General features: G+C 35.8%; 3 protein-coding genes across 4 annotated transcripts in view; 2 read left to right on the forward strand and 1 right to left on the reverse strand.

The window, feature by feature from the left end:
• Positions 1-123: 123 nt before the first annotated feature.
• Positions 124-7,179, forward strand: tdp2b (tyrosyl-DNA phosphodiesterase 2b). Its single transcript, XM_067411042.1, has 7 exons — positions 124-865; positions 1,006-1,172; positions 1,664-1,858; positions 1,957-2,048; positions 2,120-2,238; positions 3,417-3,587; positions 6,376-7,179. Exons 1-7 carry the CDS (start codon positions 710-712, stop codon positions 6,649-6,651), a joined length of 1,176 nt encoding a protein of 391 aa, XP_067267143.1. The 5' UTR covers positions 124-709; the 3' UTR covers positions 6,652-7,179.
• A 4,337-nt stretch (positions 7,180-11,516) lies between these two features.
• tmem64 (transmembrane protein 64) lies at positions 11,517-26,075 on the reverse strand. 2 transcript variants are annotated; one of them, XM_067411583.1, is made up of 3 exons: positions 25,137-26,075; positions 18,066-18,221; positions 11,517-14,999 (listed from the first exon to the last, which is right to left on the reverse strand). In XM_067411583.1, exons 1-3 carry the CDS (start codon positions 25,836-25,838, stop codon positions 14,814-14,816), a joined length of 1,044 nt encoding a protein of 347 aa, XP_067267684.1. In that variant the 5' UTR covers positions 25,839-26,075; the 3' UTR covers positions 11,517-14,813. The 2 variants fall into 2 exon arrangements, with proteins under 2 accessions (XP_067267684.1, XP_067267685.1); XM_067411584.1 differs by having other exon boundaries at positions 11,518-14,767.
• A 1-nt stretch (position 26,076) lies between these two features.
• necab1 (N-terminal EF-hand calcium binding protein 1) overlaps positions 26,077-26,905 on the forward strand; it is a 47,114-nt gene continuing 46,285 nt past the window's right edge. The window contains exon 1 of the mRNA XM_067411582.1: positions 26,077-26,455. Coding sequence (XP_067267683.1) covers positions 26,083-26,455 — 373 coding nt within the window. The 5' untranslated portion in view covers positions 26,077-26,082. The remainder of the gene's footprint in view (positions 26,456-26,905) is intronic.

Consider the following 26,905-nt stretch of genomic DNA (forward strand, 5'->3'; position numbering starts at 1 on the left):
TATTTTAATAAGTAAATACATTTTTGGAGTCCTTCGTCTAAAAATGCCTCTCGCTACTGGCGAGAATAACTGTAGATAACTGATAAAAATGCGCACTACATTTTTCTAAATATGTAAACAAAACGTAACTATTTAATCAATGAATACTTTTAGAAGTTAAGACGACCATTCGGCTGTGAGGACTTTTATCATGAAATAACGGATCGAGTCTTTTCAATGAATCTGCTGAAACTGTTTACAAAACATTCTGAACGATTCGTTCAACTTTTCAGGCAACATAATTAATTTTAGTATTGTTTAATATCAGTGCTAATTACACTTGGGTTCTATACTTGCATACACGTTCCTACATATTTGGTCAATAATATACATTATTCCTGCATGGAAGGTTAACAGAATTCCTGAATCGTTTTTGAAACAAAACACTGTTCGAAAGAACCGATTCTTTCAGTACTACCCTTAAATTCTTCCGGAAACCCTCCTATTTAAACACTACAAATTCTTCAGTTAAACAGGTGCAACGTTTACTGTGGAATTTAAGTTTATAATACTTTGAGGTCGTGATTTATAGTATAGAGTTTATGAAGTAGGTTCAGCAACCAGAATCATATTTTAATATTGTTATTTTCTCTGTGTTTTCGCGGGTTCCACCCGGAATGTTTTTGTACTTGTACACATTCATGTCCCGCCGTTATATTCAACTGCGAACATGTCCAGCACTGTTATGTCAGGGAACCACGAGGATCAACAAATGTCTGCTTTAGAGGAAACGAGGACGAGTCTTTGCGACGAGTTTGCCTCTATCTCTGGATCGGACAGTGCCGTGGCCCAGTATTATTTAGCAGAAAATGAATGGGACATGGAGGTATGTCACTATTACTGCACTGTATGGGTAAAGTTTCGATCGAATCCCTTTTATTGAGAGATGTTTATTTTCCATTATTTAAAATTATTGCCGTCCTTGTAAAAAGCTGCTTTTATTTATTATTTATTTGTTCCTGTCAGAGAGCATTGAACTCTTTCTTTGAAGCTCATATGGATTCAGTCTTTGATGTTGAAGACGCAGAGGAAACTAAAGATGTGTCTGGGAATAAGAGAAAGGGGATGAACTCTTCTGACGCTGCTGATACTTCAGGAACAAAGAAGAAATTTAAGACGGACAAGGTGGATTGGTAATGTTCTCTCCTCTATACTATTTATTAAAAACTGAAAACTTAATTTACTCTAAACCTTTAATTAACAATATTCCAAACAAAGTCACCATGACATCAAAATTGACCATTTTTTTCTTGTCTTTTTATGGAATATTGCAGTAATTATTATAAATTATTTATATGTGTACATTTTTTTTTATCATGTGCCTTCATAATTTTTAATTAAAATAACTTCCCCTCCCTCTTGCAATGACATCTCTTCCCTTCTCTGATGACGTGTTTATGGGCGCGAAGGCAGGGATCAACCTGTCACTCACATGACATCACAGCAATAGCAAACTACAATGATCCAATGAATTCCAGATGGCCTGCACTATGTTTTTTCTTGTTGTAGAAGTCATTTCACTTGGTTATACGTCACAATGGGGAAGAAAATACTATCGCAACTTCCGTTTCATGCTGACTTTGTCTTTTTTTTCCTCTCAATTTTGTATTTTTTTTTTGTGCAGCATTGACTTGACAGCAGAGGAACCCACTTGCTCCAGCAGTGTGACTGTGAATGTGAAGAACAGTCAGGCTGAAAGTGCCGTAACCGAATCTGATGCCGAGGACGGCAAGTTCTCAATCATCAGCTGGAATGTGGATGGTTTGGACACATTAAGTATTGCAGAGCGTGCCAGGGGCTTGTGCTCATATCTAGTTCTGTGAGTTGTTTAGAGACTCCTGATATCCTTGATTTCATGTATTATGTGATTATAAGGGAGTTTTTGTTTTACTCTTAGTTTCCTTTTATCTGTTGTAGATATACACCAGATGTGGTTTTTCTTCAAGAACTCATTCCATCTTATATTCAGTATCTTAAGAAACGTGCTGTCAGCTACCTGTTTGTTGAAGGTAAGAGAGTGATCTCAGTTAAGTTATTTAAGGTTTATTTGCTGATTCATGAAGTTCTCCTGTCTTTAAAGGGAACGATGATGGTTACTTCACTGCAATAATGTTGAAGAAATCAAGAGTAAAACTTTTGGAAAGTGAGATCATCTGTTATCCTACGACACAAATGTTGAGAAATCTGTTAGTTGCTCAGGTGAGTTTGTGGTTTATAATGATTGTTTTTTGAGGGGTATAATTAATGGCACAGGTATATTTCTGAATGGAATCAGAGATACTCTCCCATTAAAAAAAAAAAAGGGGGTTGTTGAGATTTTATGTTTTTGAAAAAAGTCGCTTGTGCTCACCAAGGCTGCGTTAATTTGATCAAAAATATTGACTGTAGTATTGTGAAATGGTATTACAATTACTGTACCAAATAATTACAATTATTAAAGTCCCTTTTGATTGATTTAAATAAAAAAATTTGAACAGTAGTGAATGTATACTTTAAAGGGTTAGTTCACCCAAAAATGAAAATTCTGTCATTTATTACTCACCCTCATGCTGTTCCACACCCGTAAGACCTTCATTAATCTTCAGAACACAAATTGAGATATTTTAGTTCAAAACCGATGGCTCCGTGAGGCCTCCATAGGGAGTAATGTCACTTCCTCTGTCAAGATCCATAAAGGTACTAAAACACATCTAAATCAGTTCATGGTCAATGGTTTAATATCAATATTATAAAGCGATGAGAATATTTTTGGTGCGCCAAAAACAAAATAACGACTTATTTAGTGATGGCCGATTTCAAAACACTGCTTCAGGAAGCATCGGAGCATTATGAATCAGTGTATCGAATCTGCATTTCGGAGCGCCAAAGTCACGTGATTTCAGCCATTTGGCGGGTTTGAACCGCGATCCGATTCATGATTCGATACACTGATTCATAATGCTCCGATGCTTCCTGAAGCAGTGTTTTGAAATCGGTCATCACTAAATAAGTCGTTAATTTGTGTTTTTTTTTGCCGCACCAAAAAATATTCGCGTCGGTTTATAATATTAATATTGAACCACTGTACTCACATGAACTGATTTAGATGTGTTTTAGTACCTTTATGGATCTTGACAGAGGAAGTGACATTACTCCCTATGGAGGCCTCATGGAGCCATCGGATTTGAACTAAAATATCTTAATTTGTGTTCTGAAGATTAATGAAGGTCTTACAGGTGTGGAACGACATGAGGGTGAGTAATAAAATTACAGAATTTTCATTTTTGGGTGAACTAACCCTTTAATGTATAAAGTTGTTGTGTCTTTCATAATTAATTTGGTTCTCATCATTTATACACATTTATTTCTTTTTTTTGACTTTTATGTTTCTTATTAAGGTGACTTTCTCAGGTCAAAAGCTATACTTGATGACATCACATTTAGAGAGCTGTAAGAACCAATCAGAGGAGAGAATGAAACAACTGCGGGTCATACTTCAAAAGATGAAGGAAGCACCAGAAGATGCCACTGTCATTTTTGCCGGAGACACCAATCTCAGAGACACCGAGGTAAATGAATGTCTTTAAAATTCACCACATGGACTAGATCAGTGATTCCCAACCAGTGGTACACAGAGTTTGTTTAACATAAACATAAATTTAACTGTTAATTTATTATGATTTAACTTTGGTGATTTTGCTTGGTTAAACCTATAAAAACCTGTACATTTAAATATGAGGGCAGTTAATAAATTAAAGCTGCAGTTCGTAACTTTTTTTGGTTAAAAATGATCCAAAATCAGTTTTTTGGGCAAGTTCACAACCAGCCAGTGTTCAAAACTATCTCCTTATCTTAGCCCAATTCACAACGGTAAGCTTGTAATAATGTTTAATAATAAGAGCGACCTGGTGGATTTCCGCGGGAAATTCGAGCGTGCAGCAGTTTGTCTTTTCGTCATTACATCACGTCCGTAAACAGAAAGAAAGAGTCCAGGCAAGTCGGTTTTATCACGAGAGGATGCTGCTTGTAGCGGATCATTTATAGTCTGTTCTCACAGCAGCTGTAATAATTAAACATCATTCTGACACTGACAATCATCAGTGACAACTGGAGATTCACCCATAGTCAAAAAACAAAAGACTTTGGACTGTGGAGTGGCTACAGGAATTGAAATCCACAGGTAACACTAATACACACTAAATACACATAGCGTGCATCTCAATCAGCTCCCTAGTTCAGTAGTCAGGGCACTGATCAGGGAATCGGCCACATTCATTTACATGATACACTGATTCACGACCTAGGGAGCTGATTGAGGCGCAGAGATAGTCACGCAATGCTGATGTTGTTAACATTAACAAGTTGAGAACAAAGTATAACGGTAATAATAATTTGCACGGTTTGGCATGATCCGAGCTAAGCGATCGTTAGATTTAATCATCATTGGCAGCACGATTTATTGTAGGCCTAATGCTTTTTTCCTCAGTTGGTCAGAACAAAAGTGGCAGAAATGTTACTTACTTGTTCAGCTGATATTTTCCAGTGAAAATTCTTCTGGTCATACTTTCAAGACATAGAATCTGTGATTCTGAAGTACAGCATCCACACTGGTGTAGTGATTGACAGCAAACATTAGATTCATCCGCGCTGAGCCGTGCCGATGCACAACACACGTGATGATAACTATTCCGCATATGACTGCCATCGCATGTTTCAAACAGAGAACCGGAGGAAAAATGGCAGACTGCAGCTTTAAAATAAACAGTTTTTTTTTAATTTTTTTTATTGAAATTATGTATTGTATTAAAGTGTTAGTTCACACTAAAATGAAAATTACCTCATGATTTTCTCACCCTCAAGCCATCCTAGGTGTATATGACTTTCTTCTTTCAGATGAACATAATCAGACAAATAGGCTATTTAAAAATGTCCTGGCTCTTAAAAGCTTTATAATGGTATAATGGTACCAATTAATGGGGGGTGAGAATTTGAAGCCCAAAAAATCCATCCATCCATCCATCCAAAAAATAATCCATATGGCTCCAGGTTAAAGGTGCAATATGTAAGATTTTTGCAGTAAAATATCCAATAACCACTAGGCCCGTGTTATATATTTTGTTCACTTGAGTACTTACAATATCCCAAATTTTAACCAAGGCTCCGGGACGTGTGAGGAGTCGCCTGTCAATTGTCCCACCCGTGTTACCCTCCGTTTTTGGTTTTATTTTGTAGAAAACCCCAAAGACACTTTAATATTTACATGTTTTAATAGACAGAAAACTAATTGTTGTTATATATAGCTCAACGCGTTTAGTCTTGTTTAAATCTAATTTTCTTTTTTTTTTTTTTGCGAGTACCATGCTTTACCATGCCTCAGAGAAAAACACTGTTTTGTCAAGTAGCTAGCATAGCATAATCAGATGCAGCTTTATTTTTAGTAACAGTAATACAGAATTTTCTCCATCACACAATATGTTTTAAAATTAATTGCATGCCATTTATCAACAAGGCATCCAGCATTTACTATATTCTAAAATCGATGATCGCACAGTAACGTTATAACATTTTCAACACACTCAAATGTATCTAATATGAGGTAACGCAGCTCTGTTTATCATACTCATGACCGGAAAAGCGGTGTTGGCGAGTGGTGACTGTGGCATAATAAAAGTTCGGCTGCTCGCAGTGTGCGTTGCGCAATCGCTCCAGCGGCCTTGTTCAGCTCCTACAACACTTGGTCCTGCTCTGCTTCATATTACAGTAATTCTAATAATCGCATCGATGAACAGGATTTCTTCCTGAGTCCTATCTCAATTCTTTTCCACCGGCCGCTGAGGTGAAGACCACATGTCCCAAGATTTCGCGCTCAAACTTGCCATCATCAAGCTACGTCTTTCTTTTGAATAGGCCTCTAGCGGACAGAAAATATGACATATTGCACCTTTAATAAAGGCCTTCTGAAGCGAAGCATGGGGTTTTGCTAGAAAATTATTTAATCATTTTGAGTTATTAAATAATTAAATATTTAAAACTTTATAAACTAAAATAACTAGCTTCCGCATACTGCGCAAGTCGACTCGCGTCATAAGAGTAATCCTTGACGCGATGTATGATGTTTAAAATCTCACCCCATTAAAAAGCTTGCCAGGATATTTTTAAATATATCTCCGATTGTGTTCGTCTGAAAGAAGATGGTCATATACACCTACGACGGATTGAGGGTGAGGAAATCATGGAATAAATTTTAATTTTTGGGTGAACTATCCCTATAATAAATCAAGTCAAAATGAACTCATTGTTTTGCTTTGGTGTTGATGAAAGTCATGCAGCATCTGAAGAATGTTTCTGTCCGTGTAGGTGGTACAGGTTGGAGGTTTGCCTCCAGGTGTGTGCGACGTGTGGGAACAGCTGGGCAAACAGGACCACTGCCGATACACTTGGGACACCAAAGCAAACAGCAATAAGACCGTGCCTTACATCAGCAGATGTCGCTTCGACCGCATCTTCCTTAGGTCTGCTAAAACTGGCCCAGGAGTCACTCCTGACCACATGGTCTTGGTTGGAATGGAGAAACTTGACTGTGGCCGTTATACCAGTGATCACTGGGGAATTTACTGCACTTTCAACACATGATCTTTAAATGCCAAAAAGACCAGATGTCTTCCATATAGAAGATGTGTTGTTTTAAAGAGTGTTTGTACTAAAACTAAAGAATGTTTTGAAGAGTGTCTACAAATTTAGATTGAAGATAACTGTGAAAAAATATTTAAATAAATAAGACCTTGATTTATTTTGGTAATTGTGGTACATGTTGTGCATCCTATATTTTACCACAAGTGGTCAGTATTTGCCAAACATTATGGCCCTTTGCATAAATAAGCTTTTGAAAGTCATTAGAACAGGGGCACTGTGTACTATTACTTATGAGTAGTACTTATTACTTATGAAACTAGTGTGTGTGTGTGTGTGTGTGTGTGTGTGTGTGTGTGTGTGTGTGTGTGTGTGTGTGTATTATATATTTATATATTCATTTATTAAATTATTTTTTTTTTTTACTTTTTATTCATCAATGAATCCTGAACAAAAATGTTTCCAAAAAAAAGTTCTGTAAAAAAAAGGAAAAAAAAAAAAAAAGTTTCCAACATTGATAATATACGGAAGAGGATTAGGGCCAAGCAATGATTAAAAAAAAAATAAAACCATCGAGATTAAATTTGAGAAAAAAGTCGAGATAAAATGTTGAATAAACTCATTAAATTACAAGAAAAAAGTTGTTAAATTATGAGAACAAATTTGAATTTGTTCTCATAATTTAATGACTTTTCTCATAATTCAATTTGTTTATTCTCAACATTTTATCTCAACTTTTTTCTTGAAATTTAATGTTTTTTCTCAAAACTTTAATCTCGATATGTTGTTTTTTATTATTGCTTGGCCCTAATAATCTTCTGTAATAACTATCAAATCAGCATATTAAAATGGTTTCTGAAGGATCATGTGACATTACAGAAATAAACTATATTTTAAAATATATTCAAATAGAAAATATTTAAATTATAAAATATTTCACAATATTACAGGTTTGTTTTCTGTTTTTTGATGAAATAAATGCAGGCTTGTTAAAAATATGTATATATGTGTGTATATATATTTTATATATATATATAGAGAGAGAGAGAGAGAGAGAGGTAAATATCACTTGCAAACAATATTGTTATTGAGCATTATTACCAATCAAACTATATCTGTGCAAAAAGTGTGAAAATACTATTATGTATTTTGAATACAGAAAATTGGCAAGCAAGACAAAGGAGTCTGCCATTTTGTTCCAAAAATGTAATTTCTGACATTCCCATCACAGAATGCCATTAAACAAATACATGTTTTGATGCTTAAACTGTCAGGGTCTGGATAAATGCCTCTGGGAGAAAAAAAAAAAAAAGGTTTAGATAAATGCCTTTTATTCCTGTTGCAGTTTGAGAAAAAAAAAGGTGTGAGGTCTCTTCATTACTGTCCTGAATTAGCGAACGCTAAAGCAAGTGTCAAGGCAGCAGCTGTCTCAAGCAAGGTGGACACGTGACTCCAGACAACCTTGAAAGACACCCCACTGCCAAGGCTAATAGACCTTTTGCTTGGTTAGATGAGTAAATATTAAATCTAAAACAGGTCAGACTGCCACGGATCTGCCCTCAGGGTCTGTATGACTGGCTTACAGAAGTTTGCTTGGAGCGCAAACACACTCTCCTTGGCCTTCTCCCCGGGATAACATCCAGTGCCACTTAAAGGGCCAGTCCTGTAACTGGTTTTGTTTGAACACTCTGCTGAGCTTATGCTTATAACTGACAAAAGAACAGGAGGAGATAGTTTTAGTGATCGCTCTGTCCTCCTAATCTCCTCCAGTGAGACATATTAGTGAATCTCAATGCTATTCCCCTCAATAGGCATCACTGTAGCACATTGAATTGTTTTGACACATGGCCAGGAGCACATGCTATTTCAGGGAGGGGGGAATAGTGGGACCTTCATCAGTCCTACTCCAACCGTTAAAGACAGAAATGTCAGTATATCACACCACATGCAATCAATGATAACGGGGAGAACACAATGTGTTTGTTTGGTCAGCATGTTTCCTGGAGGGGTTTCCCTTATCAAGGACACAGTGAAGGTTACAGTCATGGAGCAACTCCAGCAGTGATCTTCCCATACCATTTAGAGGCAATTCAGGACTATTTTACATTTTGGCGAATTGATGGTGAATTTCCATGAATTCTCATTGATATGTTTTCATTTTACCTGCTTATGCCCCATTGATGGCTATGTTTAGAGACGGATAAATGATCAGTGTGTGTGTGTATATATATTATACACATACATAATGTATGAACTGTATTTCTCACAAGTCATTTTACATTTTTCATTTTCAGATTCAAATGCCTTAACAGCGTTATTAACTTTTTAAAGTAGGCCTAATACATTATTGATACCCTAATAAAATTTAATTGTCACTGAATTATTAGTATATTATTGCTGATTTTATGGAATTATTGTAAAAAAAAACAAAAAAAACAGGGTGCTTAACAAGGTGGACAAGTGGTATAAACGATGGATGGATGATTTACTATCTCTCACATACAGCCAGTTACAATATTACTTTTGTTTGAACTGGATTTTGATAGGAAACGATATGTAAAACATTACCAAAGAACTTTAAATACTTCAACTTTAAACATAAATTACTTTCACAATCACTATGTCCGCTCTCAGAGTCCACTGTTAGGTCTTCTGATTTTGACATTTTGACCCAAAATCAGCCATGCATTACTGAGCAAAAACAAACTATCAAATAAAGAATTGTATGTTTTTTAAAATTGTAATTTTAAAATATGATTTTTCTACTAACTTTTTTTCATGTCCATCAACAGAGTGAGATGACCACATCAAATTCGATAAAAGAAGACTACTACAATAGTGAATCTCACTCACTTTCCCTAGTTTTTTTCCCTCCAGGGAAAGGAGGGATGACTGCTTTATAATATGATGTAATTTAATATTTCCAACTTTCATTAGAAGGGAACGCAGCCAAAAATAGAGTGGAAAATAAATTGAGGGAAAAGCCAAAAACTTTTATTCATTCCCATGAATCCCCACCTATAAACGTTGCAGTTACGTTGCCAAAGTCATGAAATTAAATAAATATTAGGAATATATTATGTAAAAGGAACGTTATTGGTTATCTTGTTATAACCTTATGATATCTGACGTTGTGATGGTAATGAAATTACGGGCATGCAACATCGTTGTTACGTTGTCAATTAGAGTCATGAAATCACCAAAAAGTGCCAATAAATTACATAACGGTAGCCTACGTTGTGTGCAGTGTTGGGTTACTTCAAAAAAAGTATTTAATTACTAATTACATCAATGTTGAATTTAAAATACTTTTCTAATTACTCTGTCTGAAAAGCAATTTAATTACTCAATAAGTAACTTATTACTTCTTAAAATCCCAATAAACCAATAGAACAATAGACAATAGAAAGGAAACTCTTAATAATTTAAAGGTGCCCTAGAATTAAAAATTGAATTTATCTTAGCATAGTGAAATAACAAGAGTTCATTACATGGAAATGACATGGAAATGATACAGTGAGTCTCAAACTCCATGGTTTCCTCCTTCTTGTATAAATCTCATTTGTTTAAAAGACCTCCAAAGAACAGGCGAATCTCAACATAATACTGACTGTTACGTAACAGTTGGGGTGTACGCCCCCAATATTTGCATATGCCAGCCCATGATTGAGGCATTAGACAAGGGCAAACAGTATTAACGTCTGGATCTGTGCACAGCTGAATCAACAGACTAGGTAAGCAAGCAAGGACAATAGCGAAAAATGGCAGATGGAGCAATAATAACTGACATGATTCATGATATCATGATATTTTTAGTGATATTTGTAAATTGCCATTATAAATGTTTCATTAGCATGTTGCTAATGTACTGTTAAATGTGGTTTCTTACTGTATTCACAGAGACAAGAGCCGTCGTTATTTTCATTTTTAAACACTTGCAGTCTGTATAATTCATAAACAACTTCATTCTTTATAAATCTCTCCAACAGTGTGTAATGTTAGCTTTAGCCACGGAGCACTATCAAACTCATTCAGAATCAAATGTAAACATCCAAATAAATACCATATTTACATGATTAGACATGCTGCATGACGAACACTTTGTAAAGATCCATTTTGAGGGTTATATTAGCTGTGTGAACTTTGTTTATGTTGTTTAAGGCAAGCGTGAGCTCTGGGGGCGGGGAGCACTAGGATTTAAAGGGGCCGCAGCCTGAATCGGCGCATATTTAATGATGCCCCAAAATATATAGATCAAAAAAAAAAATTTAAATCTATGGGGTATTTTGAGCTGAAACTTCACAGACACATTCAGGGGACACCTTAGACTTATATTACATCTTTTGAAAAGATGTTCTACGGCACCTTTAAATATGAGTCAAATATGGAATAGTTTAGCCTTTTATAGCTTTTTAAAACATTTTAACTTTATTAAAACATACTATAATACTTTTGCTTACTTTATAATACTTATTTTTTAATAACAAATAGGGATGTCACTATGCCCAAAAAAAAAAAAAAAAATCAGCGGTAGTCGGTACTGATACCACCAAAAGTGCACAATAAAAATACAAATAAAACAAGGTAGGTCTAATAGAAGTAAAAATACCACAGAAGTTGAATAATCAAATATAAAATAACTCTGCATAGTCATAACTGTATAAATTAAATATAGATTAATCCTTAAAGCTTTTCTTTTGTTGTTTGATTATCATTTATAATACAGACAGCCAATAGTAGACAATAGCATGTTTTAAAGGCTGCTGTCACTAAGACTTAACGGACGGAGACAATATGCTGTTACACATGCTGTTCACATTCACATAACCAAAGCGAATATAGGCCAAGACTGGCATTGAGAGTGGGTTTGTTTAGAGGTCAACCTTCATGCTTATTTTTTTTTTTCTAAAAATCACAATTGTTTGTACGATTCACATTACAATTTCATCCGAAATCACCAACTCATAAAACAGTTAAGATTTTCGGTGAGATTGGCTTGCTTAAGTTTAAGGTTTATGGTTACTACTTCACTAAAAATCTTAGCCGATGCTTTAGGTTAGATAATGGTGTAGTTTGTACCATGTCACTGCAACTCAAAGATAACAGATAATGAAAGAGGAGGGAACCATGTGAGGGACAAAATCTTACGTAATCATAAAATACAGCACTGTAAATGTGTAACTAAATTGAATTATCAGCAAACAAACGGTCTTCTGTTAGGAATCCATTCCAAGACGTATCTCCTACACTGATACACTGAATTAAATGAAGAAACTATAGGGTACTGATGCAGACTGCACAACAGGCACGCTTGTGTGATTTTTTCAAGTTTTATTTCATAAATAACACTGAACAAGCATGGTACAGCGATAAATATCCATTTACATTGCAAAGTTCTCTGTATTACAAAATACAGTGTATGTAAAATGCACTTGTCAAAGGGGTCAAGAGGTTTCAATATAGTACCTGATGTGCCCTAATCTGAAATTACATTTGTACCTTTAAAAAAAAAAATAAAATAAAAAAAAATAAAAAAAAATGTGCTGTAATCTCAGATTAAAGTTTGCCAAGAACCACACAAGACCCCTTCACTATTATACGCAATGTTGCATATCCCATATGTCATTTAAACTGGAAAAAATAAGACAAAGCTCTGATACGGATCCTCAAATTGTCATTTATTTGTGTTTGTTGGATTTTAAATTCTTTACATTTTTGCATTTGACATCCCAAGGGTCTTCAGTTTTTGAGTTATCGCAATCCCATGCCTGCACGAATTAGAGTCTGAAAACACTGCAGGCAAGTGTCCTGTTTCAATGTCTTAGGCAGCAAGAGGTACAAGGCAGGTTGACATCGTAACACAAGACCAGGATTGTTGGATCTCTACAATGTAACTCAGATGGTGAGTCAGCATGTTCAGTTTTTATTTATTGCTAATTCCAGAAACAGAGGGGCTATTCAGTTTCCTCAAAACATAAAAAAACCCATCCAACCCATTTTTAAGTTAAGGAATGTGTCCATTTGTGCATCATTATACCTGCACTTTTCAAAATAAATGTAACAACTTCTTAGAAAATCTATTCATTTGCACACTCTCTATGTAAGAAAAAACCAAGATGTTGTTGATCACATTGTAATAAAATTGCGATATTAATTCGAGCCCTTGTCAGCATTTCACTCAGACCCTACAGTCCAAGTAGCAGCAAAACTATGACTGGAGACATAAATACAGAGTAACAAGATGAGATCAGCCTTCAGAACGAGCGGCACGCCAGTGTTCCACTGATTGTCAGATTATGGTGACGCTCTAGTGTTGATGCTGTAAACCAAACGGTGAGTCTCAAATGACACTGAGAATGAAGTCACTACCAACTGAGTGTAAATTTCAGTTACTAAGAAATCCATCATTGAGAGCATGCTTCCTTCAACACAAATAAAAGCTCAAAATGACAAAATCAGGCAGTCTTTTCCATTTCTATACTGGTTTACAGCATGAATGACTGTATTTACAGTATAATTTCATTTTACACAGCATTGCAGACCATTGAGTATGGGCGAATGTAGTAGTGAGACGACAAACAAACTAAGCACCAGGATTCCGCGAAATTCCCTGCATTGAGGGATTTCATGTTCCCGGTGTGGAGTTCACTGAGCTCGTTAACAGAAGCCTGTGCTAAATTATATAGCCGGGACCCAAATACGTCAGTCAATGCTCAGGAGGCTTTTGTTTCTAATTAGGTGAACCTCTAAGGAGCGAATGACAGACATTACCATGACCAGAGTCACGTAATAACATTTTGGTTGTAGTCTGCAACTTTTGTCAGTTATATTTGTAGCCGTTTACCTTGCACTCACAATGAGTAACTGTGCCACAGAGGGTTTGAGCTGAATTTTCACTGGTGTGCGTTTTTGTGAAACAAGAAAAACGGCGAAAACATGCATTGTAGGCAACTGTGAGCCATTTTAGCACAGTGCCAAAAACCCATTAGAGCAATTTGACCCATGTTGAACTACAGCATTCATTACACAAGAATAATAATAATAATAATAATAATAATGCACTAACATATGAAAATGCATCCCTTTATATATATCATCTATATCCTAATTTGGGGAAATAATTATATAAATATATAAAAACATTTATATAATTAAACAAATACATATATATTCAATATATAGAATATATATACGCTTTTCAGCATTTCGTCTTTATCTTACATATTCATTCCCATATGTGCAAACGTTCGGAATTGTATGATTCTAACATTGAATAAATTAACAAAAGTGATGTCATAAAATGCCAACAGCCCTATAATAAAGCATTTGGTTAAATCATACAAGAAAGAAGGCAAAGAATTCCAGTCCTCTCAATATGAGAATGAGAAATCGAACACATACTGCTGAGCTAATCATGCTGTACTAAAGGTTCTTGGCAGGACAGCCTTAAATATCCAGCTAAGAAAATTTCCTTCCCTTCCATCTGTTCCTTACAAAACTGCCGAGTAGCAAAAGTGTTCCCAGTTTGGCAAAAGCCACAATTTTACCCAGGTGGTACTAACAGACTATTTTTTTTTAATTACTCTAGACATAACATGAAAAGAAACAATCCATTAAGCAATACCTTTAGATGAATTCAGAAAAGTATATAAAACAATTCTTAATTTTTACCAAATAACAGTATATATTTATATAACAAAAAAGCAAACATCTGAAGCATATTAACCTGATATATTAGTTGGGCCCTCTGTAATATCTAACTACAATTCTATTACATTCTCTTGAATTAAATTTACCCAATTCATGCTTTAGACCTCTTATAAAGTTATAATTTATATTAGCGTCATAAAAAAAGAACTTTAAAAAGAAAAAAACGTACCTCAAAAACATATCTCAAGTCAATCTCATAATACTGGCCCAGGGTCCCAATCTTTGGGCAACATTTCCATCAAGTCTGATGGGCGGCTCTTCAGCTTTGATAGTCCAGTGCCGCTCCACAGTCAGACCTCCATCATAACTAGAACAGCTGGCTGGGACTGTAGCAGCTCCCAAGACTCCCTGGCGCAGCCAAGGCATTCCCCTCTGACAGATCTCCTCCCGTCCAGTCAGGACAGTGCAACTGGATGGAGGGTTGAAATATGTTCATCATCAAGAAAAAAAGTTTATCAGACCACATTTATCCCCCCTCCCGCCACAGCCCGTTTGCTGCAGTAGGTCGAGCCGCTGTGGTTGGCCGCTCCACCATTCATGTACGACGTCTTCAGCTCCATCTGGCAGGCGGCAATGGCAGCGTTCAGTTCCACTTGTGCTCGATGTACAACGTAAAACATCAGGCCTATGCTGATGAAGATCTGATGAGAGGAACAGAGAGAGCGAGTCACCGGGTGGATCTGCTGACTGAGCTGGACGATGGTTGATACAAAGGTCCAGAGGATGTGACTTATTCAATGCGGTTGTAAATTTAAGCAAAATGTCCTTGGCTGATATATCGGAACAACCGGTTTTAGTCAAGAATCCATTACTGGCATCTAACTTTACTACACACAAGAGCAAATGCAAAAAAAGTGAACATTTTTGGCTAAAGCTCTGCCAACGACCAACTATAATTATGGTTTACTACAGGATCCACAAGAATGATCCCTACAATCTAGACTAGACATAAATATTTCACTTGCTTATAAGTTTACATATCCATTGCAGAATCTGCAAAACGTTAACATTTAAAAAAAATGTTTAGAAATGTATTAAAATGGTAAAAAGTTATATTTTTAGTTTAGGAGAAGACAACAAGTATGTTCTACAACACAAAATATCTGATATGATACAAATGATCTGGTTTAAAAGTATGTGCACACCCTTGAATCCTATTGTTGAGTCACAATCTCAAGCATCAATGACTGATTGTGGTCTTTTGTAATAGTTGCCAATAGGTTGTTTGCAATCACGTGGTTCTGGTGACGTGCGAAATACCGGTGGAGGGCAAGCAGTGAAAATTAGAATGGAAGAGATTGAGAAAAGTCCTTTCTGTGCTGATTTAGAAAGCTATAAACAGAAAATCACAACATATGTTGGACGTGATTTTTATGTTATGAAGATGAGCAACTTTTCCACTGAATTGAAAGACTTTCCTACTATCGAGGAGGTAGATATAGAGAATGTGAAGCTGCCGTCACGTCCGCGTTCAGGTCTAGTCTGGGTTTGTTTATATCGCGCTGTCTTTCTACTAGTGAAGTTAGGGCAGTATTTTTGATTGTGAAAAATGTCGCCATTGTAGGTCATTTATGCTGAATCGAGAATTGCAACAGGAGCTCACGTCATCGTTCACAGAAAAAACTGTTTTTACACGTATAAGGCAACAATTGTATTATACTGTCCAAACTAATAAGGGAAGCAGGTTGAGGAGGTGACGGGAAGACGCCGCATATCAAATCTAATAATGTCACTGATTTAACCCACTCCCTATCACTGAATAAAATATTTACATAGCTGAGTGTTTTTGAAAGTGTTGTCTTTGTTGTTGAATCGACTTCTGTCAGCAGCGCGTGACACTGTTCTCATGGTAACCAGATCAGCATTGTGAACGGAATACTACAAAACTTAAGTGAAAACAACAAATTATCATTCAATGAGATAAAATAGCTTCTCTTCCCTGCAAACGATACCATGAAGAATGTGGATATTTAACGAAGTCAAAAAGGTAAGCAGGTATCAATATTCATTTCAGTATCAGCAGACGCAAAACACTATTAAAAGGCGACAACTTTTAAAGTTAAAAAAACGATATAAGATATAAAAAACAGTATAAGTTATGTAAACGATATAAACCTTCTGGGTTCTCGATTTTATCGATTTGAGCAACCATAAAAGACCCAAAACATACAGATTTTGAGTTTTTGATAGGATTCATATATAGAAAAATCACTCCCTGCCCTCCAGACTCATTTGCGGCGCTGCTGTGACGTCATGTGCAAACAACCAATTAGTCCCTCAACTGATGGAAAATCTGAAGCTAAACCTGACTGATCATTCCAAGGAATTCTGAGATTTACAATATGCAAAGCATGATGGTAAACTAAAGAACTTTACAAAACATGGGCCGCGTCGAGGAGGCAACATATATTGCTGAGTACTACGGATGTTGTTGACTCTTTTACAGTAATAAACAGGAAGAATGTCAGTGTAACAATCTGTATTGTAAGTGCTATATAAATAAATGTTACTTAAAAAAAAATAAACGTGACTGACAAATAGCTTGTGATGCTTCATTTGCAAGCTGATTTGGATAAAAGTGCCTGCTAAAATAAATAAATGTAAATAAGAATCTGCATCCAGCGTGAATCACTGATAATAATGGATTCTATTATCGTTTGCAGTGTCGCACCAGTGTAGACAGTGTAAGGCTATGTACTCTTTTGAAATGGATAAAAATAGTTGGTTTCCCCCCCCCCCCCCCATGTCATCCAAGATGTTTATGTCTGCCTTTCTTCAGTCAAAAATAAATTATGGTTGAGGAAAACATTCCAGAATTTTTCTCCATATAGTGGACTTCAACGGCTACCAAAGGTTTGAAGGTTTAAATGCAGCTTCAAAGGGTTCTACATGATCCCAGCCGAGGAATAAGGGTCTTATCTAACGAAAGGATCAGTCTTTTTCTAAAAAAAATAAAAATTACATCACACCTTACCTTTCAAATGTCATTACGTAATGTGAGGCACACCACAGAGCTAGTGCAAGACAAGCATTTGTGGTTAAAATGCATGTATTTTTTAATTATAGGGCGTAGGGCGAAAAATCTCATTTTCTCCTCCAACTTGACATTGTTGTTTTACCTTTTTTTTGTAAAGGGCGTTTGACGTAGTCTTTGCATGTTTGCTTTGTAAACACTTGCTCTGTACTTCCACCTACGCCACGCATGACCTTTCCAACATGATTGCGTAATGCGTGGCGCATCGCAGAACAATGCAAAATCTTTTTTTTTTTTTTAGAAAATGACAGATTGTTTCTCTAGATAAGACGCTTATTCCTCTGCTGGGATCGTGTAGAGCACTTTGAAGCTGCATTGAAACTGAAATTTGGACCTTCAACCAATTGTTAGCTGTTGCAGTCCACTATATGGAGAAAAATCCTGGAATGTTTTCCTCAAAAACCTTAATTTCTTTTCGACTAAAGAAAGACAAACATCTTGGAAGACATGGGGGTCATGACATTCAGAACCAATCCTTTAATAAAAATAATTTGGTTATTGTTTTGTCATGCGGAACAAACTGGGGCAGTATAAAAAAAAAAAAAAAAGTGACTTCTTTTAATAAATATAACCTTTAATAATATTCTGCAAGTAGCATGTAAACTTATGAGGCCAACTGTATATACAGGGCTCTTGCGGATTTCATTACAAACTGTTGTTTTTGTAGGCTTACCTGTAGGCTGAACACAAAGTATCCACTGACGCTCTGTTCTGCGATCACATCCTCCATTGTGCGCAGGGTGGTGCCCAGATAGGAGTTAAGGAGTTGTGTTGGGAGAAGTCCCACTGAGGAAGCCACTAAATAATTTGGCAAGGACACATCTGTGATCTGTCAAAAAGAGCGACAACTATATTTGGTCATAGTGTTGGTCAAGATTAATCACAGAGTGTTTTTATCGCCTGCAAGAATGTGTCATCAGCCTCATTTAGCCCCATCACTGTCCTTCACATGTTAACTGGACTTTTTCAGCAATATCTAATGCAATAAAATCAAAAATGTTTTTCTGCTCTTTAGATCACTTTTTAAAAATAAAAATATTGTTTTCTATATAATCATATGTTGATGTGCTAGCAATTATTCATTCAATTTTAAATGCTTTAAACACTTAATTTATTCGACATCCCTTTTAAACTCAATTTCTTCTGTGTAAACAATGGAATGCAAAGATTTCCACAGCAACACCAGAAGGATGTTTTACTAGTTGTACTACATTGCTCTAAAGCTTTATCACTTCTGTCCAGTTCCAAGTCTGATAGTCTCCATGTAAACACATTGTACATAAACAAAATAAAGGTTTGTGTAATCACCTTCGTGTGCGAGTTCTAATATAAGGCATGGACTAAAAGTGCTGAACTATAAAACATGATGTCAAACCCATCCGTTTTTGTTCATTAACAGACTGCAGATGATATAAGCATTGTTGGATTTGGGTTGCGTCAACCTATAAATATTTATGAATGAGGTAAAATGATGCATTCTTGTTCTTAGAAGTGACTTCATTATAAATGGCCGTGAAGCAATATTTTAAGTATCCACTATGCAGACGCATGCATTGTGTTGGGTTACCTACATAACACATCACATTCTGCTTCAGCAAAAAACACAGGGCACACTGAAATACAGCCCCTTCTATAGGACGTGCTTACCGAGGGTTTGCGAAACATAATTCCAGTGTGACCCGTTTAGTGCCGACATGCATCTTACCCGGTGATCCCTCGGTTAAGTAACAAAGAAAGGCGAAATAAAACCAATTAGCCTAACACAATTAGAGTCACTGGCACTTATAGAGAGCCTGATGTTCACTCACTTTCAAAACTGTAAAAGACTGGTGCAAACTAAATATTATCTGACTATGGAGCATAAGTACTGAATCAATGGTATCAGGTTCAATTCCAGGTAAAAGCAAACCCAGAACTGAACAGCTATTGAGATACCCTAGTGCTTGATCACCACAGCGTCCTTCAAAAAGAACACAGACTTATGTTTGCTTCAAGAGCAATGACACTGTACTAGTATAAGGTTACTTTAGACTCAAACGTAATGTCTAAATAGGGCTGCACGATGACATCTTTTTTTTTTCCTTTTTCATTTTATGCATGGCAACTTCATGTTATATTCTCTATGTATGCTTGTAAAACAATGCCATTTTAGTATCACTGAAATACTTTAATTAATATTTTGAATTAATTCCCCCCCTAATAATTTCCCCCTCATTTAAAAACAACTAGCTGGAAAAAAAAAAAAAAAAAAAAGTTTAATTTTAATTAATCGTACATCAAATTTGGCTGAGAAAGTCATTATTGTGTAAAGCATCAAATATACATTACAAAAAGTAGATTCAGAAAGAAATTTTATTTGATTTGACAATTTATTACACAAACTTTTGGACCACAAGGTTAAGTAAATGACTGAATTTTAATTTTTAGGTGAACTATATCCTTAATTTTTTTTTTTAAATCAATATGGAAACATGAAATTGAAAGTAAACATATGGTCAACTGATGCTTAATGAATAATTTTTTTAATTTACTGAAGGCTACCAAGAAACCTAGGTAACAAAGTTTATTAAAATTAATTCACGATATGTGCACATTTATTATTAATGTGGGGGCTGATGCGTCACGCAGGCACAATAGTGCTGTATGACAATGTATCAGTTTTATTTATTTTTTCCTTTTTTTATTCAAAATATTCAAACTTATCACTCTCCTTTCATTTTAACTAATAAAAAAAAAAAATTACTGCAGCTTCCAGACTTTATTTTTATAGTTCACCTGAGGCAGTTACTATGGCATTTTTTTAATGACGCATGTCGAGTGCGCATCAATGTAATACTTTAAAATCGACCGCCTTTCGTCTTTCATATCTTGAATTTTATGGACATACTAACATGTTGGACATACAGGACATGCATCCTATTCATCATCAGTCAACTGTATGAAATGTCATGTGACCCATGCAGGTCTGGGGGTGGGGCAAGTGCACCAATAATGCGGTAAAATGTAATGCGTTACTTTTTCCAGTAATCAATCCAATTAACACATTAAATTAAAGTTAACACTTATTTTATTTCAAGTAATGAAACGGTTTTATGTTTTAGTTAAAAATAATGACCTTGTTCCTGATCTAAAACCATCTGAGAAGTGTGTTTATGAATTTATTATGGTTTTATTTATCTGTAAATCAAGTCTCTACATAAATTACTTGTTCTCTTACACTCTTAAAAATAACAGTTCTTTATTGGCATTGATGGTTGAAGAACCTTAAACATCCATGGAATATTTAAGGTTCCTTATAGTAGAAAAAGATTATTAAAATGTTCTTCACACTAAGAAAAAACGGTTCTTTTAAGAACTGATTACTGAAATGCTCTTTGGGGAACCAATAATAGCTCTTCTATAACCCCCTTTTGGAACCATTATTTTTATAGGCCAATTCACACCGTGCCGACAGACGGCAACAAACACTTCATCGGGTTTTGTTGGATCAGTGTGTTACCAGTGTCTGAGTCTGTTGGTGTCAACTGGAGCTTGTTTTTCGCCGATTGAACATACTGAATAGGAGTTAAAATGTCTGAGAGGTTATGTGCTGTAATCTGTGATTTTCACCGTTCATTTAAATATACACAGTAAGGAAATAACAATGCTAGTGCACTCCCATCTTTTCCAGGCGGTGTTTTCAAATTTTTACAAGTTGTCTTTATTAATAGGTCTAATATAAAAAATGTTAAAACACTAATTTGTTGCTGCATTCATGCACAAAATGTTATAATGTTCAACGGCAGCTGCTGCTGCTGCAAAAAGAGCAGACATAAATTGAATATTGTAACAGACAATATTTAAATTTAATCACAGCAGCTGTAAATGTATGCGATTTTGATTTTCAATTAATTGTGCAGCCCTACTTGTAAACGAAAAAAAAGAAAAAAAAAAGTGCTCTGCTTAACATTAAAGCTGCTTGTTATCCCAGTAAATGACGCAAACTCAAACTGTAAGCAAGTGTTATGTTCATTTCCAGTGCTCCAGAAACCCACATATAATCAGTCAATCACTGTCAGCCAAACTAACACTCTTTCAAGTGGAAGTGGTGCAAATCAAACTTGTATAAAGACATCTGCTCATAATCATGAAAAAGCCTTCAAAAGGACCAATACATTAACCTATGAATCATTCAGTGAATAAATTATGCAAATAGTACAAATTTGTTCCACAATGGCAGCAGGCTACAGGTCCACGTTCATGTCACAAACCAAACCAGCCTTAACGCCGGAGAAAGACTACGTACATCTCAAATCTAATTTAATATGAGCAAATGTAATCTTTGTTTGTTTGAAATGAAACTTCTGGACACAGAATAAGATACATCTCTTTGAAAAGTCCAACAAGCATGAGCATATTTTAATGCAACTACACTAAATATGATTTCAATACATTAAATAAAACACAATTGTCATTAAAATCACATTTAGGAGCCAGTGTAATTTTATTTTTTGTAAATTATTTATTTAAATGCTGATTCATGCGAGTATATTTTTGTGTCATCATGCATTTATCAAAAAAAAAAAAAGTTAAAGAAACTGGGTTAGTAATAATTCAAATCTGAGTAAGGCTTAAAAATTATGCTAGACACTGCAGAAGTTATACATCACTGTTTTTTACTGTCCTCAGTCATTGTTAAAGGTTGAAGTTTCTTTCTCCTCATGTAAGATAATTAAAATGTATTATATTGGTAGTGCAGAGCATCTAAAGGTAGGCCAATATATTTCAACTTACACAGAGACCTGTTTTAACTCTTGATCCTGTGTGAAGATAAGTTATGTTTAATTTAATCTGGCTCTGAGCAGGAGATCTTAATTGTTTCATTCCAGCAAAGCTGGATAAAGCCACCTGGATGTCCCTTAAAGATTAACAGCCACCTCAATGCAATTAATCAGAGACCTCTATGTGCTATAACTTATTTTACAAATAAAAACCTCATCATAACACAATAAAAATGATAAGTACTAAAACAAATGTATACAACAGTTCTTTCCTTAATACTGATTGACCATTCAGAGAATGATATGAATATAATTTCACTCTTTGTATCTTTTGTCTTGTCTGTGCTCACGGCATACAGATTTTGTGTGCACTGCTGTTGAGAAAGTGGTGTTTTGCTCCAGTGAAAAGTGGTTTTGTGAAGGCCTGAAAGTCTGTGTTCTCAGCTTTATTGCTTCATGTTCGCTCAAAGCAGGGTTTCTCTCACCAGTGAAGAAATGCAAAACCGGGAATGGATTTGAAGCTGAATGATTATGGAATACTTTGAGTGGAGAGGGGAAATCTGTCACACTCCAGCATATATGCTGATACAGACCAGCTTTTTAATGAAAAGCAAATTTTTTTTATATATCAGAATTTTCTCTCTCTTTTTTTTTTTGATAAAGCAAGACCATTTTGCATGGATTGGAGCCATTATTATTGGCGGAGAATAAATATATGAAGTAATTGCCGATTTATTTTGTCTGAAACCCAAATTACTCAATATTAATTATCTGTTTATTGAACTGTATAAAAGCAATATCACACTTGCAATTTAGCAGGACTGTAATTACCTGCATCCTTGTGCACTCATGCAATACAGGGTTTTAATCATAACTAAAACTAGGGATGTGCAACGATTAATCACAATTAATCGTTTACAAAATAAAAGTCTGTGTTTACGTAATATGTGTGTGTTCTGTGTATAGTAATTATGTATATGCAGACACATACACATACATGTATATATTTAAGAAAAATGTTAGATTTATATATAAAATATTTATATGTAATATAAAATATATATAAATATATTTATTTAAACATGCATATATTTATTAAATTTATACATGTATGTGTGTGTATTTATATATACATAATTATTATACACAGAACACACACGCACGCACACACACATTACGTAAACAACTTTTATTTTGCAAACGATTAATCGCGATTAATCATTGTACATCCCTAACTGAAACCATATTTTTTTTACTTGAAACAATATAAACATTAACTGAAATAAAATATGAAAACTTAAAGGGTTAGTTCACCCAAAAAATGAAAACTCATTAATTACTCACCCTCATTCCAACATGACGAGAATACTTTTTGTGCGCAAAACAAAACATAAATAGCAACTTTTATTCAACAATCTCTTCTCTTCCCTTTAATTCTCCTTATGCAGTTAGCACAGCAAAGTCTTCCGTGTTCTACCTCAGAACGCCGTCTCCTGCGTCAGTGTCACACGCATGCGTCGTGCTGATCATGTATGCAGCTTTGGCCAATACTGAGCCGCCGTAAACACGGAATCCTGCACTGTGCTAACTGAGTAAGGAGAAATTAGGTCAAGGACATTTCATTTAAGATATTTCATAAATTTTACACTGCTAAACATTTTCTATCCAAGTTTAACAAAGACATAGATGTAAATTGTTCATTTTGTTTAATGCTGCCAGAAACTGTACCTCATATTTTTTGGCATTGCCAATACAAAGAGGTTATGGTGGGAAGTTTCTAAATTTATTAATGACAAATTGATATGCAATTTTCATTTATTATATGAACATGTTTCAATTATGAAAAGAGGATGGAAAATTAGGCATATAATTAATAATTTGGTGATATATTTATATATATATATATATAGATATATAGATAGATAGATAGATAGATAGATAGATAGATAGATAGATAATAAATAGATTGTTAAATTTCATATTCAGTGTAAATTTAGTAATCAGAAAACTCTTTTCTGTGGTACTGAAATAACTAGAAGACAGTACAAACATAAATGATGTTAAAACCGTTAATTTATTTAATACAATTAAGATTGTGTGAAATAAAGACTTTTTTAACTTTCTCATTTGATTGATATTGTTTTTTTATATTCTTTTATCTTTAACCCTGGCATTTTTTCTGTTTTGTTATTGTTCACTAATTAAAAAAAAAAAAAGAAAGAAAAAACTGAGTAAAAAGAATGACAGAAGAGATTGTTGAATAAAGGCTGGGCGATATATCGCATGAGACTGTCACGCGCATTTCGTCAGTAAAGCCGGTTCCCTGATTACCGCTAAAATCACCATCACCTGCTTTCAAATGGAGCGGCATTTAATAGACAGAGCCATAGTTCACTGACAAGCTACGCAATATCGCGTTCATTATCGCAGATGAATCGCCTTCGATAATGAACGCGATATTGCGTAGCTTGTCAGTTTTGTTTTTGCGCACAAAAAGTATTCTCGTCACTACATAAAATTTTTGCACTTTCTAGACCTTGACAGTGTTATTAAATTGCTGTGGCTCGAATTTTATCAAAAATATTTTTGTGTTCCAACGATGAACAAAGGTCTTACAGGTGTGGAACCACATGAGGGTGAGTGATTAATGACAGAATTTTCATTTTTGGGTGAACTAACCCTTTAAACTTATTTTATTCCAGCTAGTTACCAAGGCAACATCTCATTTTCATTTAGTTTAACTTGTACTAAAATAACCAACGTTACAACTAAAAAAAAAAAAAAAAAAAAAAAAACTATACAGACATAATAAAACCAATAAAAATGACAAACACCCAACAAAATTACTAAAACTTTAAAATTACTCTAATAGAATACCACTGATACTAAAACAAACAACACAGGTGAGATATTGCTCAAATGAAAACATTGTTAAAAAATTAGCATAAAAACATTATTAGCATGAATGGCAAAAGCAGACTTACCGAGAAGACCGCGTTCTGGAGACCGAACGGAATCGGAGTGAGTCTCGCTAAGGCCACAACTTTGAGTCCACTTCCTCCCTCCACCACCCGAATAACAGCACTCAGCTGTTCACTGCTCCCGATCTTACCCAGAACCCAGTTCGTCAGTAACCGCTTGCACACCACATGAGCTATGAAAGTCCCAATCAAAACCCCAACCATCACTAGTCCCATGCCCAACACAAACCCATATAAATACCCCGCGGCCACGTTCAGCACGATATAGCCCCAGCCGCAGGGGAAAGACACCGTGATCAAGCCGACTATAAAAAGCAAGGCTCCCACAAAACTGTCCAAACTTTCCACCCACAGCAAGACATCCTTCAGGTACTGGCGCACGAGAGCCACCGATGAGAAGCACACGGCTGTCAGGATGCACGCCAACAGGGCACTTTTAAAGCAACAGGTTGTAATGCAACACGGATGCCTGAATTCGGGGGTGAAGGACGCGCCGGTCTCGGTGAGACCCGCGGGCTCTGTCTCCGATTTGCCGCCGTTGGCTCTCTCGTCAAAGACGTTACAGATCAAGATGTCGATCTTGTCGCAGTCCAGTGAGTCAGGGGTCCGTGTCAGCCAGCGGCTGAGCTGCATGTGTCCTTTACCCGCAGCGTGCTTCAGGGCTTTCAGCACACCCTGCACCGACCCTGAGCTCCACATATTCATCCCTTCTTCATATGACTTCACTAGATTGACTGATTGGACGTCCAGTCCAAAAACGTTGACCCTTGAATTTACACGTTGCCAAACCTTTGACAAAAGCGACCAGCAACCAATTCCCTGGAAAGTGAGGAATTGTCCCGAACAGTCCAGTAACGTATAATATCTAGTAATTTATCTCGGAAAAACGGATGTGGAGTCGTACCACTTCAAGGACTCGAGATGCAACCGTGTCAGCTGTCGTTCACTTATGAAAGCCATACTCTCCTTCCCTCCAGGCGTGTTCATATCGCTGCTGTCATTGCGTCTGACGGATAAATCACACACACACGCTCAACTTTCCCGACTCCAGGCACAGCTCACTGCAGCACTCCCGTCCAGGCTCCGGTCCAAAGTCCCGTCGCTCACCCAACTCAACATGTCACATCTCTTGGCCCAAATAACACCGATTATGAAAGTCGCGGATGGACGGTCGTTGCGTTTGCTGGACGAGTTGTTCACTTGTGCTCCGCGAGCTCTTGCCCACCTCAGCAAGGGATGTTTACGCCGAGCGTTATTCATACCACTGTTTGTTTCCCAGTATTCCGTGCGAGGTCATCACGTGATCTCATCTGGCCGTCACTGTGAGTATCGCGAGAACACACAACAGATCTCCGATTGCATTGAAAATCAGTGTACTTTTACTAATGGCAATACAGAGGTAAGATAATAGTTATATCCAGTGTACATAAATATAAATGTACTTGTAAAAGCACTGCTTTTGGGGGTTGATGAGTAAAAACACACATTGGACAGTTTCTGTCCTGTTCTGTTGTCTTTGTTTTTCTTCTGGTTTAATAACTATTCTGCTGTATATTATTGTTCTCAGAGCCCCGGGCAAATGTTTGTTTTATGGGTTGGTCCAACCTTCCCCTTCCCCCTCCCACCTGTGTGGAATCCCATTTCTGCCACATAAGAAATGGTAAATCATAAATATGAGATAAAAAGTCATAATTGTTAAATAAAATTCTAAATTATGACAAAATGTAAAAATATGACATACTGTGATATCTCATTTTAACTTATCATCATTT

This window comes from Chanodichthys erythropterus, chromosome 15, assembly GCF_024489055.1.
Source record: "Chanodichthys erythropterus isolate Z2021 chromosome 15, ASM2448905v1, whole genome shotgun sequence".
In the NCBI taxonomy this organism is placed as follows: Eukaryota; Metazoa; Chordata; class Actinopteri; order Cypriniformes; family Xenocyprididae; genus Chanodichthys; species Chanodichthys erythropterus.